The sequence below is a fragment of the Choloepus didactylus genome, chromosome 6 (genome assembly GCF_015220235.1).
Source record: "Choloepus didactylus isolate mChoDid1 chromosome 6, mChoDid1.pri, whole genome shotgun sequence".
In the NCBI taxonomy this organism is placed as follows: Eukaryota; Metazoa; Chordata; class Mammalia; order Pilosa; family Megalonychidae; genus Choloepus; species Choloepus didactylus.
The window spans coordinates 59396370-59412338 of NC_051312.1; the positions used below are offsets into that span (position 1 = coordinate 59396370).

The 15969-nt window shown below is 37.9% G+C and overlaps 1 protein-coding gene across 1 annotated transcript in view; it reads right to left on the reverse strand.

Annotated features, from left to right (window-relative positions):
- Positions 1-1798: 1798 nt before the first annotated feature.
- The window catches only part of NELL1 (neural EGFL like 1), a 925820-nt gene continuing 911649 nt past the window's right edge, over positions 1799-15969 (reverse strand). The window contains 3 exon segments of the mRNA XM_037838459.1: positions 1799-2277; positions 3815-4039; positions 6323-6499. Coding sequence (XP_037694387.1) covers positions 2227-2277; positions 3815-4039; positions 6323-6499 — 453 coding nt within the window. The 3' untranslated portion in view covers positions 1799-2226.

A 15969-nucleotide genomic window follows, 5' to 3' on the forward strand; every position in this document is an offset into this window, starting at 1 on the left:
AAAGCAAGGACTTTCTTTTAGTCATCTTTTTGTTTCCCCGCAGATCTTAGCAAATTACATTATGCAGAAAGTATTCAATATATTGTTTTAACTGAAGGTCTTAAATTATTTTATAGGAAGTAAACCCCTTATTGACAGGAGCTGGTGGTATTTTAAATTGTGCTACTAAACAGCAAGTCATCAAGTTAGCACAGATTCGATTTACCCCACCAGGGCTAAAATGAGAAGAAGAAAATATTGAGTCTTATGATTGCAATTGTAAAACATGGGTATTTTAAGACGAGCCATCAATGCTTCTGACACTGCAGTAATGTAGGAACATAAACAAATTCAAATAACACTATTGAATTTTGGAAATTCCTTGGAAAAAACACAGAAAAATACATTCTAAAATACAACTGGGAAACTTTTTCTGTAGAGGGGCAGATAGTAAATATTTTTAGTTTTGTGGGCCACATGGTCTCTTTTGGAACCACTTAACCCTGACATTATCTCACAACAGCAGTAGACAATGTGTAAATGAATGGGCATGGCTGTGTTCCTATAAAACAGGCAGGGCTGGATTTGACAAGTAAGACCATAGTTTGCCAAGCCTTGACCTATGCAGTCACAAATGATTCTTGTAAATGTCTTTATTTAATGAAAGGAATTTATTTTAAATGAAGTTGTCATAAATATTTTCAAAAGAATAATTGTCAAATTGTCCATTCTAAAATTGTACTTAAAGAGCTAAAATAAAATAGAGATGTGTGCTCACTCACCATACTATAGCAGTAGTTGTCAAATGTGGTATTTAAACTATTGTGGCCTTAATTTAGCACATGACATTGATTTCAACTAGAGAACTCCATCTTCACATAAAAATATTCAGTAACATCTCCATCATCAACGAATAATAGTGATCTGAGCATGCAATTTTAAACTAATAATTGTTCTAAAATTTAGGATTTAAATATTTTAGTCACATATACGTATTTTTAGTATATGTGACTTATATTAGGTCTTTTTCAATGTTGGGAGAGTGAACAAAATCCATGAACAAGCTTGATTCAGAATACATATAAATAACGATGAACACAGGAGTGTTAGGTATTACCACCAAGATGTGATTTTCCTGAAACTTCCATCTAAGTGAGAATGTTCAGCTTAGATAAAATGCCATTTGCACATTTTATTTATTTGCTACAACTCAACAAGTGTCAACTCTTAAAAATATGGTAGTGGCTCAAATGGGAACACTGATTGCTCTAAAATACCTACTGAGCATACAAATGGATTTTCTTAATGGTATCCTTTTCTACCATATGAAAGGCAGTGTGGTTTAATGGAAAAGAGCACTGGACAGGAATTAGAAGACTTGGATACCAGTCCTGACCTTCCACATACCAACTAGGTTCTTATTCTGTAATGAAAGGATAATAGTAACCTGTGCTGTGATGATAACTTGTATTAAGAAGTATGAAAGTGCTTTGTAAGTCAACAAACATTATATAAAACTGCTGCAAAGAGACCTTCTCTTTCAATGTGAAGAAAGGCTGTAGGTGTTGCAGCTTCTAAATTGTGGGTTAAGACTTTGTTTCATTTTGTTTGCAAGAGGGAGGAGAGAGCTCTTTGTAAAAATAATTGTTTAATTATGGTTGTGGTCTTTTCCCCCATTAACATATCGTAATTGCCTTCAGCCTGTTCAAGCTGAATGAATGGATTTCAAAAGTATGTTCAACAGTTATGACATATAAGTATGATGCATTTGGACTCTACATACACATTACCATCAATACATTTGACAGGGACCTCAGCACTAATTATGCAGTGAATGGGACAAAATCACAACAGGCAACTTTATTTGTAGAATTTGATCCAAAAATCAAGAAAAAATAAATAAAAGGAGTCTGTATTATGTCAGTACACAAACTAAACCAAAAAAATACATCAACATTTATACATGAGATCATTTAAATGTATTTGAAAATGATCTGATGAGGGAAAGATGTGATTTACAACACAGGGAACTTCTTTTAACAACCATAGACTTCAGTGCACTGCACTGTAGGTGACCTAGACTAGGTTATCAAGAATGAGCATAAGGGTAGGTCCAAAAAGGCCAACCCCAAACACCTTCCTTAGATGGAGACTTTGGTAATTGTGGCATAAAACAACTCCTATTCTTCATCATATTTGTTGGTCATTTTGTCCATTTTCTCCCATGATGAATCCATTTTAAATATTTCAATTATTATGAAGACACTCCAAATCCACAGAACAGCAGACACTTCCATTCTGTACATCAAAGACACAAGCATTAGCCAGTTGAGACATAGAATATAAATCATTAGCAGCCTGCAATTTTTATATTCAGAAATGACCATCTACATTTTGAGACAAACTCTAAGAAGGGTTTAGGAAAACTACCAGAAAGATGTTTGACAAATGCTAGAGAAAAAGTGGAAGGGAAGGAAGGGCTTATGAGAGCCCTCCCAAGGATGTCTTGCTGGGGTTCTCTTGGCAGTGCAATTACATAGCCCTGTCTGGGCTCAAACCATGTTTGGGACTCCTCATCCTTGTCCAAGCTTTCACACGACTTATTTGCTGGACTTATTCCAGAGTATATGTGATTCTTTCCAAAAATAAACCCCTGAAACATGATAATTTGAAATAATAAAACCAATCAAAAGTGCCACAAGAATCTGAAGGCAAATCCAAGAGGGGTTCCGGAAAAGTTTGTATGTTAGGGATATAGTCTCCTGTGGTAACTGTGAAGGGAACAATGTATTTTTAGATGTATAAGTTCTTGCAAATTCATTAGAATCAGTTACATATATTAATGCACGTATACCATTGTAATTATGCATAAATAATTAAATAATGCAGGTCTCCACATCCCCTGGTCCTTTTGCTTTCTGAGGCTGATGGTAGAGATCAGACCATGGCTCTTTTACTATATGAAGTTTGATATTATCCTCTATTGAGGGTACATCTTAAAATGGTACTTTTCAGGGAAGAGAAAATAAACCATGAGTATAACAGCATAAAATGACAATTTGAGACCCTTCCACTGATGCCTGAAGCTGAGCCTGGTTGTGATGGAACTAGGCAGAATGCTAGCATTTTTAACTTGCTTAATCATGGGAATCTTAAATAGATGCTTTGACAGAGATTTCCACACTGTTGGTAAGCCTAACCCTTATACCAAGTCAGCTAGAATCTCAGCTCCTCTTGAGCGTTGAACGGAGGAGGGGTCAGTTGTTTACTCTTAAAGATATATCAGCATGTCTCATGGGAACTCTTCCAAAAAGATAGGAAAAGTAATCATGATTAATTAAATGCTGCAGCAAGAGCTTCGGGTCCCTGCATTAATCACTGTGATAATTAAATAAAGCAAATAACTTCATAGAGCACTTTTTCTAACATTTCATGAAAGAGCTGCTAAAAATTTCCAGGATGAAAGGATGCAGATCTTCTCTCTCTCTCCCTTTTTTTTTTTTTTAATGATAAAGGTTAAAAAACAAAAACAAAAACAAAACAAAACAAAAACTTAAATCAGTCATAATTGGGCTTAGTGCCAAGTGTTAAAAATCTGTAGCTAAATAGCAAGAGAGAGGGCTATTTTCTTCTATGTTCATTTGTAATTTTCCTTTACACAAGGTGCAGCTCTGATCCATTCAGACACATTAACCTCCTGTGAGAAGTAAATGCCTGCCTGTATTTCCACCATGCACCACAGAATCTGTACATTTGGAAACATCAGGAGTGGACCGCCTGCTCATATTCCCTGGCAATTGTTCAAGGCCTGATTATCCTCAGGACGTCCAATTACCTTGCATTTGCAGGTTGTGCAGGGAGACCCAGCCATTGTCCACACCGAGCCACTGAGCCTCGAAACACCATAGCTGTCCAGGCAAGTTTTCCTAATGTCATAGGCGATGTTATCAGCCAGGCAGGGGTCACTCACACAGTGGGGGCAACATTCCCCTTCCAGGATGGCTGAGTACTCACAGCTCAATTTGGGGCAAGTAATTGGCCAGCAATCCACCTCTCCTTCCTGTGGGGTGAAAGCCAAAAGTGCTTTATCATTGCTCCTAAGCACCATTCTAGTCCCAAAGTCCCAGAGGGGGAGAAAAGGGCACTGCAATTCCCATCATTCTCCTCACTGAGTGTTCCTACTTAGCCCTATTTTTGGTACGATGTGTTTCCTCCTTGAAGACCCACCCACAACAGGTAATAGCTTCTCCAGGATGCTTTTCTCTCCACTTAAACTGCAGCCCCCGGAAAAATGTGGTTCCCTTCTCTGTGTGCCAATAGCAACCTATAATTGTTTTTTTATCATGATATTTATGATCCTTATCATAATTATCAATATGATTCCACATTAGGTTTGTGCTCTCAGGCTTTGGGCTTATTTCTTTCTCTTAGCACAGTGAGTGGTCAATAAATGCTAATCAAATGAATAAATGAACAAATAGATGGTAAGGTATTGGCTGGTGTATAAAGAAAAAATTACCTTCTTTTAAGGTCAAAAGGGGAAATTGAACCACTGTAACATTTTTAATAACATCATAATCTGTGTTTCTAATACTGAATTTAAACCTGAGGTTGGGTAATATTAGGGGAAACATTTCAGAGTAGATTTGAGTATAGCATGTGGCTAGTAGACTTTCCATGTTACAGTTCAAACGGAGCCTCTACGGTGCCTCAGCAACTGCCAACTGTGTCTCCAGAGAGCTGTCCATGGTAGAACCATTTCACTATGCAGACTCTTCTCTTTTCATGACACTCATCATAATTTATAGCAACTTTTTTTTAATTAGTCAGTGTCACCAGACTATGGGATTTTTGCAGGACAGATCATGTCTATCTTGCTCAAAATTATATCATTCAGATCTGGCACATTGCAAGCTACTGATAAATATTTATTAAATATGACCCACACTGTTCTCAAGTGATCTTAAGTAATGTGTTAAAGAGCTTCAGTTTCCTCTGGACATATTAACCCATGTATATTGCAGCAGTTGGAGATGGTAACTGCATACTTTTGAAATTCTACATAAGAAAATTTCATTTATTAAAATTAATACTGATTCTTCTGAGTGTCTGATGTTTGCTTTCTTGAAAAAGAAAGCAAATTTTCTAGCATGACAGGGAAACTAATTTTGTAGCTGTGTTGGGTTTGTTTCTCTTTGGATGGGAATTTGGAAAATCCCTGTGATTTGACTTTAACTGAGTTATTCTCCTCAGCAAACTGTCATTTAGTGATATATATTCTATTTTATTAAGATTATCTGCACATTGACCCGGAATTTAGAAAGTCTAATGGCAAAATATATCTGAATGCTTGTTTTCAAACATACTATAGACTGAGTCATTAATTTCAGTGAATGTTAAACTATGAACTCACAGCTTAGAGTTTTCATTACAAGTTGATTCAAGTAGTGTGCTCCGTATCTATCACCTCTCAACCAAAGGAACATCACGTTCACCATGACAATATGTCCTAAAGTTCTTCCCTTCCTTAATGGGAGATATTTGTTTGTGATATAATTTGAAACAGAAAGAACCAGGTGAGAAAATAAGCTTTTACTCAGGATGTTATAAAATCTGATAATACTATTAGTATTCCTATATTAACATCCAAGACAATCTTCAAATTTTTCTGTTGGAAGGCTACGCATCTGAAACAGATTTTTCAATGCAGAAAATAATAATTATAATGGCTATCATTCACTAAGCAACTCCTGTGTGCCTTGCACTGTGTTTGTCCTTCATTCTCCAATCTTCATAAGAACCCTACAAATAAGTAGTTATATACCTTTAGCACATTTGATGGAAAGAATTATCAGTGAAATCCTAGGACTTGCTTAAGGTCATACCAAAGAGCCTGGGAGATCCAGGATTGGATTCTAGGTTTCTTTGACCCAATCCCTGATATTTCAACAATGTTCGGTTGTTTATCATATTGAAACCTTTAATGGTTATGGCCCCCAGAATGAAAAACTTGTCACCATAAAACTACAACTACCAGTGAGGACATTGAAAGCTTTCTGTCTAGCAAGGACTTTTCTTGATCTTGATTTGCTTAAAGTAGTGGTTACAAACTAACATCCCTGGGGCCAAATATGTTCCATAAATATGTTTCGTTTGTCTGGCACAGTGTTTTAAATAATGCAATCTGAATACCTTTAGACCAAGCCTATGTCCTTCAGTTAGCCACATGTCCCACCATTCCCTGCATAGTAACACAAAGCCAGGAGCTGAAGTCTGCAGGCAACTAAGTGTGTAACCCCTTCAAGGGTAAAGGGTCACCCCCATCTAAAGGGAGTTGACCTACCAGGCACCGGCATTGCTGGCAGCTGTGGGTCCAGTTGTCTCCACTTCTGTAGAGCTTGTGTCCATTTTGATCCAAACACTGACTTGTGACCCTGGTGTCACACTCTGGGCAGCAGAAAAGGTCAACGCTTGGATTCTGGCAGTCACAAGCTGTCCTTCGGCAGAATATCTTCCCATTCTGTTGAGAAATTAGGTTAAGGAGATTACATCAGTAGGGAAACAATAGGGCAGCCCACCCAGAAAACCTAACCCTTCAAGTGCTTGACAGAGCTCATAGGAAAGATTTCTTAGAGACTCAGTAGTTCCCTGGCCACCTTTCCATTTTGCTCAAAACACATACACGTGTGCATGTGCACACACGCACAACTTTTCTCTCCCTGACTTCATCTGCAGAGTAGCTCCCAAATGGAGACATTTCTAAGTTTAGCAAAGAAGTTAATAGGTTCTCTGGTTATGCTTTTTGTTCTAAATGTTTCTTCAAAATCTTATATCTAAGTAAGAACTAGAACTTAGCTGAGGAGCTTAAAATGTGATAAAAAACTCATTGAGTGGAAAATTATGCTACTGTACTTTTCCTAGTTCATAATGATGCCACCTAACATGTTCAAATGCATTCATCTAACTTTGTCCCTGTTACAACTTTGGGAGGAAGTCTGATTATATCAGTTTTACAGAACTAATTGAGGCCCAGAGAGGCTAAGTAACTTATCCAAGGCCACATAGAAAGCAATACTCAATGTTGTACCACCAGGTCTCCTTATTTCAAAACAAATTTTCTTCCACAACACAGTCTTCAGGATGTTTATTACAAGGGGTTGTCATCAGATGCCACCTTCCATTTCAAAGCCCCCAAACTACAGGTACATACAATTTCCAAAGTATTGGTCCTGAGGCATTAAGTCTAAACATTTCGTGGCATGTGACATGCAATTATCTGTTGCTCACAGACTTCCTGCCTAAGACAATGAAAAGCAGAAAATACAAAAGAATCTAGACACAGTGAGTCAAGCTTAAGGCCATTGGCCTCTGTTTACAGTTTTAACTGCTTTTCCAAACTTTCACAGAACCAAAGTATCTCAGGGCTGGAAGGTACCATAAAGTTCATATATATACTAATCCTTTCTATAGCAACCATATTCAAAAGTCATTAACTTGTGTTCAGAGTTTTCTAGTAATAGAGAACTCATCAACTTGGAAGGCATTCAAAGTATGTATGCTTGTAAATTTCTGAATGTTAAAAAATGGACTAGTGGCTGACTGTGGTGATAAATGCACAACTATATGATGATACCATGAACAACTGATTATATACTGTGGATAATTGTATGGTATGTGAATATAGCTGTATGAAATTATACGGAAAAATGTAAACAGGGATAAAAGTGCTGCAGAAAACATGGAGAGAGGGATGTACGTATTTACTGTTGGTTAGGAAGCAGAATAATATAGCCTTTCTGGAGGACAGTGGGGTGGTTCCACATGAAGCTAAGTATGTGGGAGCCATAAGGTCCTGCAACCTCAATAGGGGACATTTAGTTGGAGGATCTGAGAGCGGGGACCTGAATGGACATTTGCACACTGGTGTTTATGGAGGTAGTATACATGATTTGCAATGGGTGGAGATGGCCTAAGGGTACATTGACTGAGGAACAGAATGGTGAACTGTTGTGTGTGCATACAAGGAAATATTGAGCTACTGTGAGAAGAAGTGAAGCTGTGAGATACCCAACAAGGTGAATGGAACCTGTAGACAGCATTTTGAGTGAACTATGCCAGAAACAAAGGCAAACACTATAATGCCTCACCAATATGGACTAACTACAATGTGAACCTTAGAGCACAGGTTATCAGGGGAAGGCTTGTTGTAACGGTCCCTAGACTGTAAGCTCTTACAGCAGTCACATCTATTCCTGAATTGCAATGGCTATCTCCAGATGCCAAGATGCTGATCCCTTTGTGTATAAACTGATAGATACCTGGAACTTTCGATATCTGTGTGACACCTGAAACTCAGAGCTAGAACTCGGCAGATATGAATGTCAGTATTAGCACATATAGCAATGTTAAAAAAGCTGAAAAGGAATTCAAACTTCAACTAGATATATGAATGAAGCAGATGTGTTAGGACTAGGGCAAATCAGGCGAAAGGGTAAAGGACAACAATGACTGTGTTTTAAAACTTCAAATTCCATGTGAGACCAAAGGAAGAGATGGTTACTTGGTGCAAGATCTAGATTTCCTAAACAATTTAACTCACACAGTTCATTCAAATACCATAATTAAATGAAACTTTTAATAGGAAGTGAGACCTAGTAGGTTTGCATAGGTTAGTGTGAAATAGCGATGCATCCCAAAGTAATTTGGACAGAGAATAAAAACATATATGCCAGGCCCCCCTGAGGAGCTGGGGGAAAATGCAGAGGTGTTGGGCTTCCTCATCTGGATTGTTGCTGATGTCCTCACAAATATTGAGGGCTGGCAGTTTGATGTGCCAAGCCCTCTATCACGGGATTTCCCTTATGAAGCTTGTTACTACAAAGAAGAGACTAAACCTGCTTATAATTGTGCCTAAGAGTCTCCCCCTGAGTACCTCTTTGTTGCTCAGATGTGGCCCCCCCCTCTCTCTAGCTAAGCCAACTCAGTGGGTGAACTCACTGCCCTCCCCCCTACGTGGGATCTGACTCCCAAGGGTGTAAATCTCTCTGGCAACATGGGATATGACTCCCAAGAATGAATCTGAACCCAGCATTGTGGGATTGAGAACATCTTCTTGACCAAAAGGGTGATGTGAAATGAAACAAAATAAAGTTTCAGTGGCTGAGAGATTCCAAATGGAGTCAAGAGGTCACTCTGGTGGGAATTCTTATGCACTATATAGATGACCCTTTTTAGGTTTTAATGCATTGGAATAGCTAGAAGTAAATACCTGAAACTATCAAACTGTGACCCAGTAGCCTTGACTCTTGAAGATGATTGTATAGCAATGTAGCTTACAAGAGGTGAGTGTGTGACTGTGAAAGCCTTGTGGATCACACTCCCTTTATCCAGTGTATGGATGGATGAATAGAAGAATGGGGACAAAAAACTAAAAGAAAAATAGGGTGGGAGGGGGAGTGATTTGGGTGTTCTTCTTTACTTTTATTTTTTATTCTTATTTTCACTTTTTTCTGGTACAAGGAAAATGTTCAAAAAATAGATTGGGGTGATGAATGCACAACTATATCATGGTACTGTGAACAATTAATTGTACACCTTGGATGATTGTATAGTAGGTGAATATATCTCAATTAAATTGAATTTAGAAAACGGACTTTTTACCTCAATCCACTGATCCTAATTCACATTCTTGACACTCCCAGAGCTCCCAAACCCTTCTGTGATATTTCAACTCATCAGTTCATAGATGACCACTCTTAAGTTTCCACTGGATCATCTAGTCTTTGGGTTAAACATGAATGTCTGACTTCTGAAACAGTCTATAGTTTCAAATTCTTTCCCTGCCACAGTTTCTTTCTTCAACAGGTTTCATACTTCCAAGAATAAAAACAATAATACTAAGAGCTATCATTAAGTGAGCACTTATCTTGTTCCACACATGATACTAAGTTCTCCACACGTATTAGTTTATTTAATCCTGATAATTCTGTGGAATGAAATTTTATATCTTCACTTTTGAAATGAGGTAGCAGAGTTAGAGAACTAAATATAATTCTTCTGTAATGGTCTGATTAATACAAAGTGAATTAGGACTCATGATTACCTTGTTTTAAGCATTTTATTTTCTTTAAGGCAGCCTGATTTCAACTATTTACTTTCTCACTTTAGTTATATCATAGTGGTGACTCATATTGAGCTGAATGCAGACAAAAACCTCATTAAATCCTATCCATCTTGTGCAGTTGTTTGTATGGGAACATTGGATATAAAACTTGATGTTTATTCCTGTTCATTTCACCTCGTTAGATTCATTTCATCTCTCCTGCCTGTCACAATGCTTTTGTAATGTTGTTTCTGTCATCCACCATAGTTTGCCCTCCTCCATCATTTAGTGGTATCTGCAAACTCGATGGACCTGCCCTCAGAGTTGTTACCTACTTCATCAATAATAATGCTGAACTGGACAGAACTTGCTGAGAAAAGTCTACTGTCAACTAAAGTGGAAATCCTTAAAAACACTACATTCTTTAAGGAGAATGGAAAGAGGACATTCTGATTAAATATATAATAACTTAACACACTGAAAAATGTTTTCCCCCAAATTGCATGCACTGGCCCTATTATCATAAGGAACAAGAAGAAACCACAGTATTCTGAAAATATCAGGAGATAAAAGACTGTACGTTTGTATATACACATATGTGTGTGTGTGTGTGTGTGTGTATAGAGAGAAACAGAGAGAGAGACAGACGGACTCTAGAGTTAAGTAGGTAAATTGAGTCAGAGATTTCAGCTAGTCTGGACAAAGAAGGGTTCAGATGCTAGGACTCTTCCAACAATAGGCCTTTGGCTTACAGCTCATATATTATTATTTCAACTCATCAATATAATTTGTTTGTGAAACCATGACACAATATGACTCCTTGGGAATTTGTTTGAACCAACAGAAGTAAAGCAAAGTAATGATAGCTATGGCATGAAGCCATGTGGTGGGCTCAGCTATCAATGGCGTAATAATATTCTTCACAAGTATAGAAGGACCAGACCTCAGATAACAATGTGGCCCTACCCATGACCAGCATCAAAGAAAAGGATAACTTCTTTCAAAAGAGGATACTGTACAATGGTGACCCAATCAGAGTGTCAGGTTTCTCCCCAGGTTCTGAGTAAAAGAAAGAATAATCCCACTTCTAAGTATATACTCAAAAGAATTTTAAAGCAAGGACTTGAACAGATATTTGCACACTGATGCACAACTGCCAAAAAATGGAGGCAACCCAAGTGTCCATCAACCAATCATTGGATAAACAAAAGGTGGAATATACAGAAAATGGAATATTATTCAGCTGTAAAAAGGAATGAAATCCTGATACATGACAACATGAATGAACCCTGAAAACAACATGTTGAGTGAAATAAGCCAGACAGAAAATATAAATTATTGTATGATCTCACTGATATGAAATAATTAAAATAAGCAAACTTACAGAGTCAGAATCTAGAATATTGGTTTGAGGGGATGGGATGAGAGTAGCGAATATAGAGTTAAGGTTTAAATTGCATGGAGTTTCTATTTGGGATAATGGAAAGGTTTTGGACATGGATAGTGGTGATGGCAGTACAACATTGTGAATGTTATTAACAGCACTGAACTATGTATTTGAATGTGGTTAAAAGGGGGAATTTTAAGTTGTACATGTGTTACTATAATAAAAATTTCAAAAAAATCCATGAAAATTCACAACACAAACAATGAACCCTTAGTTAAATGATGGGCTATAGTTAATAGTACAATTATAAAAGCGCACTTTCATCAATGATAACAAATAGACCAATGCAAGGTTAATAATAGGGTGTTACCTGGGAATCCTGTATTTTATGCATGATTGATCTATAAACCCACAACTTCTCTAATAAAAAAAGAATGAATAAAAATAAATGTATAGCCTCCAGGGTTAGTGCAAAATAAAGCAATTTCACATCTCATCAATTATGTGAAAATGCCAAGTAGGCCCCTCTTAACTTCTAACATGTTTCAGAACAATGGTTATGCTCACTTTGGCTTTTGAATTACAGGGTAACTGTCAAGAAAATCATTTTAATAATGAATATGTCACAGGTGGTTTCATTAATTCGATGAGAATGCCATTTTAAAACCTTAGCTCACAGAGAACACTGTACTAGAATCCAAATCTAGCAAGAGAATGGACCCCACTGATGGTGAGTAATCCTTGTCATGAATCTCTGGGGCTATTCCAAGAACTTGACCTGAAAGCCCAGCCAAGGTGGTCTGAACAATTTCCACTTAAATGCCAAAGATTCCCTTTTCCCACCCTTCTGCCATAGAAGTTAAAAGTTTATTCAGTGTTACAACGAAAGTTCAGCTATAAACAAGTAATAAGTATTAGACTATTCCTATGGCTTCTGAATTTGACAAAGCAGGGACATACACTTTCCTAGCAAATAAAAAATGATTTCATTCTTTTTATGCCATGAAAAATAATAGGTTTTATACCATACATTACACATTTTATTACTGAATAGTCAACACATTGATACATTTGCTCCAGACTGCATAATACAGTTTTTTTCTGCTATAGAATTCAGAAACTTTTCAATCAAGGAGACAGATTTAGGTAAGCTTATTTACGTAAACTGATTAATAATGTAAACAAAGGGTTGGTAAACCACAGCCCATGGCACAAATTCTGCCTGCCGACTTTTTTTCTGTAAATAAAGTTTTATTGGTATGTGGCCACCCTCATTCATTTACTTACGGTCTTTGGCTGCTTTCACACAATGATGGCAGAGCTGAGCAGCTGAAATGGAGGCCTTAAGATCTGCAAAGCCTAAAATAGTTACTATCTGGCCCTTCATAGAAAGAGTGTGCCAACCCCTGATATAAAATTAGATGTGGTACTCTAGACTCATCTGTTCTTCCATCTTTCCACACAGTTTTATTGGGCTGTTACATCCAAACTTCTTACAAAGTATTGATTTTGACTTCAGGTTGTATTTCACAAACTAGTTCCTTTGCTCTCTGTAATTAGTACCTGGGGTAGAAACACCATTAGCCATCTTGAAGAAGAAACCAGGCGCAGGGATAAGAAATGACTCTTCTACACAGCAAATTAATAACAGAACAAAACTAGACCCCAGTTTGGACTTTCATACCAATGATTTTCCACTATGCTTCTTCCTTGTATCATGAAGAGTCTGGCAGGTAAGAAAGAAGATCTTAGACAAAATGAGATTGGAAGGATTCTGGGGGTGACAGTTCTCAAAGTGTAGTCCTCAGACAAGCAACACTGGCATCTCCTGGGAGCTAGTTAGAAATGCAAATGCTTGGGCTCCACCCAGACCTACTGAACCAGAAAGTCTGGAGATGGGACCCAGGGATCTGTGTTTTTACAAGCCCTCCAGGTGATTCTTGTATATGACAAATTTTGAGAGGTGCTAATGAAGAAATAAGTGACCCAGACTGTCAACTGAACAGTAAGGGTGGCCTACCCTCAAACTCCTGCAAAGAAAAGATAGGGTTTGGAACAGCAAAGGAGTATGAACTCAGGGGAAGGACAATGGACAGGACCTCTAGGGTCTTGAGAGCAGAACCAAACAGGCCAGTATGTCCATCTTTCACAGAAAACAAGAAGACAAGCTTGAACAGTTGCTTGAACAGGCAACTGCCATCACGAATCCCCTAGACACAGGAAGGTATTGATAATGCTGCTGATTGCATTCAAAGGGCAAAGCAAAACATTTTTATTAGTATGTTACGGGAATCCAGGAAGGTTACTTCCAGCCTGGCCTCAATCACATGCTGACCCAGGCCTGAGCTACACTTTGTGGATGACTACAATGCTTTCACCATTTTACTGGCAGCTCCTTACAGATCAAGCTTTTCCCTCTTTGCCAGAGACATGAGTCCTTTAGGTGTCCCTACAATGGCCACCTTCCTCAATTTCTGGGCAAATGCTCATACGAGGGCCAGGTCAAATGGTTAGCATTCCAGATAATCTCCTGGCAAAGGTCTTCTGCACTTCTCAGTTCCCACAGTAATTTGTTCCTAAGTTTATTACGGCATGGCAGGTGAGGAGTTCTTTATGGTATACATTTTCCTACTCATCTCTGTAGTCCCCAGAAAACTCAATACCTGGTACAGTATTATACTTGGTTTCAGGATGACTGCTACCTAAAATTTTCTTTTCAGTAAATTAAAAAAAAAACTGCATGAAAACATAGAAAGGAAATTTGGCCTTCTTAACTTGTTTTCTTTCTCCCATTGGATTTCCTCCCAGTTAATAGTTACAGTTATAGTAGTAGTTGTAGGTACAATTGTAGGAGCAGTAATAGCTAACATTTATTGAGTGCTTAGAAGCCCAACTTACAAACCCTAGCACTTTCTCTTGCCAGAGGCACCTTAACTCCTTTTATCCTAAGAAAAAGGGCAGCTCAGTCTCAGATATGCCACCCTGGAGCTGTAACTGACTTGCACCTTCTTTTTTGCCCAGAGAATGAGGGCAGGCATTGGCCACAGAGGCTCAGAGTTTCTGATATCATCAGTCATCAGGACTCATCATTTCACTTCTGAGATCTCCCACGTGACCTTCCCTCTCTGTCTCTCTTACAGGTTCTCATCTTTGTTCTCTCGAACATTTGTCTCAGCCTAAGGAGTTCCCTTCCATTTAGCTTTGATCTCCTCAGGGCATGCATCATACTATTAATTACACCTTGACTGGTCCATGCCAATCCAAAACTTAAAATCTCTCATAATCCTCTTCTGCTCACAGGGTGAAGTCTAAATTTCATGATGTCACTCGTGTCTCAGCCTTTATGTTCAGGCTCATCACTGGTTATATTCTTCCCATACTCTTATTGCTCCCAATATCTAATATCATCATTCACTTCATAGTTGACTTAAACACATAAAAAAAATCTTAAATTTCTGTACCTTTTTTCTTGCTATTCCCTCAGTTTAGGATTCACTTTTCCACATCTCTACTTGGCTACTTTAACTCATCTTTCAATGCCTTATTCAAAGATCAGCTCATCTGTGAAGCCTGCCTATACTGCCTTTTGCATCCTTCCCAAATAGAGCACATTTATCCTTTTCATGTTCCCACAGCAAATTGCTCATGACTCTACTACAGCATGGCAAGTGTTTGTTTCTGTACCAATTCCCTATTCCTCTCCATGATCATCAACATAAACACAACCATTCTTACTAAGATGCTGAATTTCCTAGAGACTAATAAATCTGTGTACTCTATACTTTCTCATGTAGCACAGGCAGAAAATAAAAATGTCTTCCTAAGGCACTGGAAAAACTAATGAATGGAAGTGTCACAGATGGGTATCTATGAAAAGAATCTGGGTAGCAACTAAGAGTTAGGGACCAAGCCCAGGGAGATAACCATTTTTTCACCTTTGCTTTCTGTGGTCTGGATAATGCTGGAGGAACACAGCCTTCAAGAAGACCAGCAATCTTACTGTGCCTAACTGACTAAGTAATCTAAAGGTACATAAAAGCATTGTCACTGCCAAAGAAACACATGGCATCTAAACAAAAGCCCTGATTCATTGGTGCTGGCTTAGCTTTATTGCTGACACATTCCAAGGCCTTTTCAATTGGTATGAAACACTGTCAGCTAACCTGGTGTCACTGACTCTTTTTGTTGTTGTTGCTTTCTTTCACTTATTTTTATTTATTACTTATTTATATATTTATTTATTTTGGTGGCACTGACTCTAGAGAGGGAAGGTAACCTTTTAAGATAATTTTGACTCTGCTTCTTTCAGCAGTTCACCTTGAACCCTTGTTAGTGTGTGTGTTTCTGCTGTAATATGGTTTGATTTTATCACCCAATTTGAAATAGCATGAATTTGATTAAAACACTGTTTTAGTTTGCTAAAGCTGCTGAAATGCAATATATCTGAAATGGACTGGATTTTAATAACAGGGATTCATTAGCTTACAAATTACAATTCTAA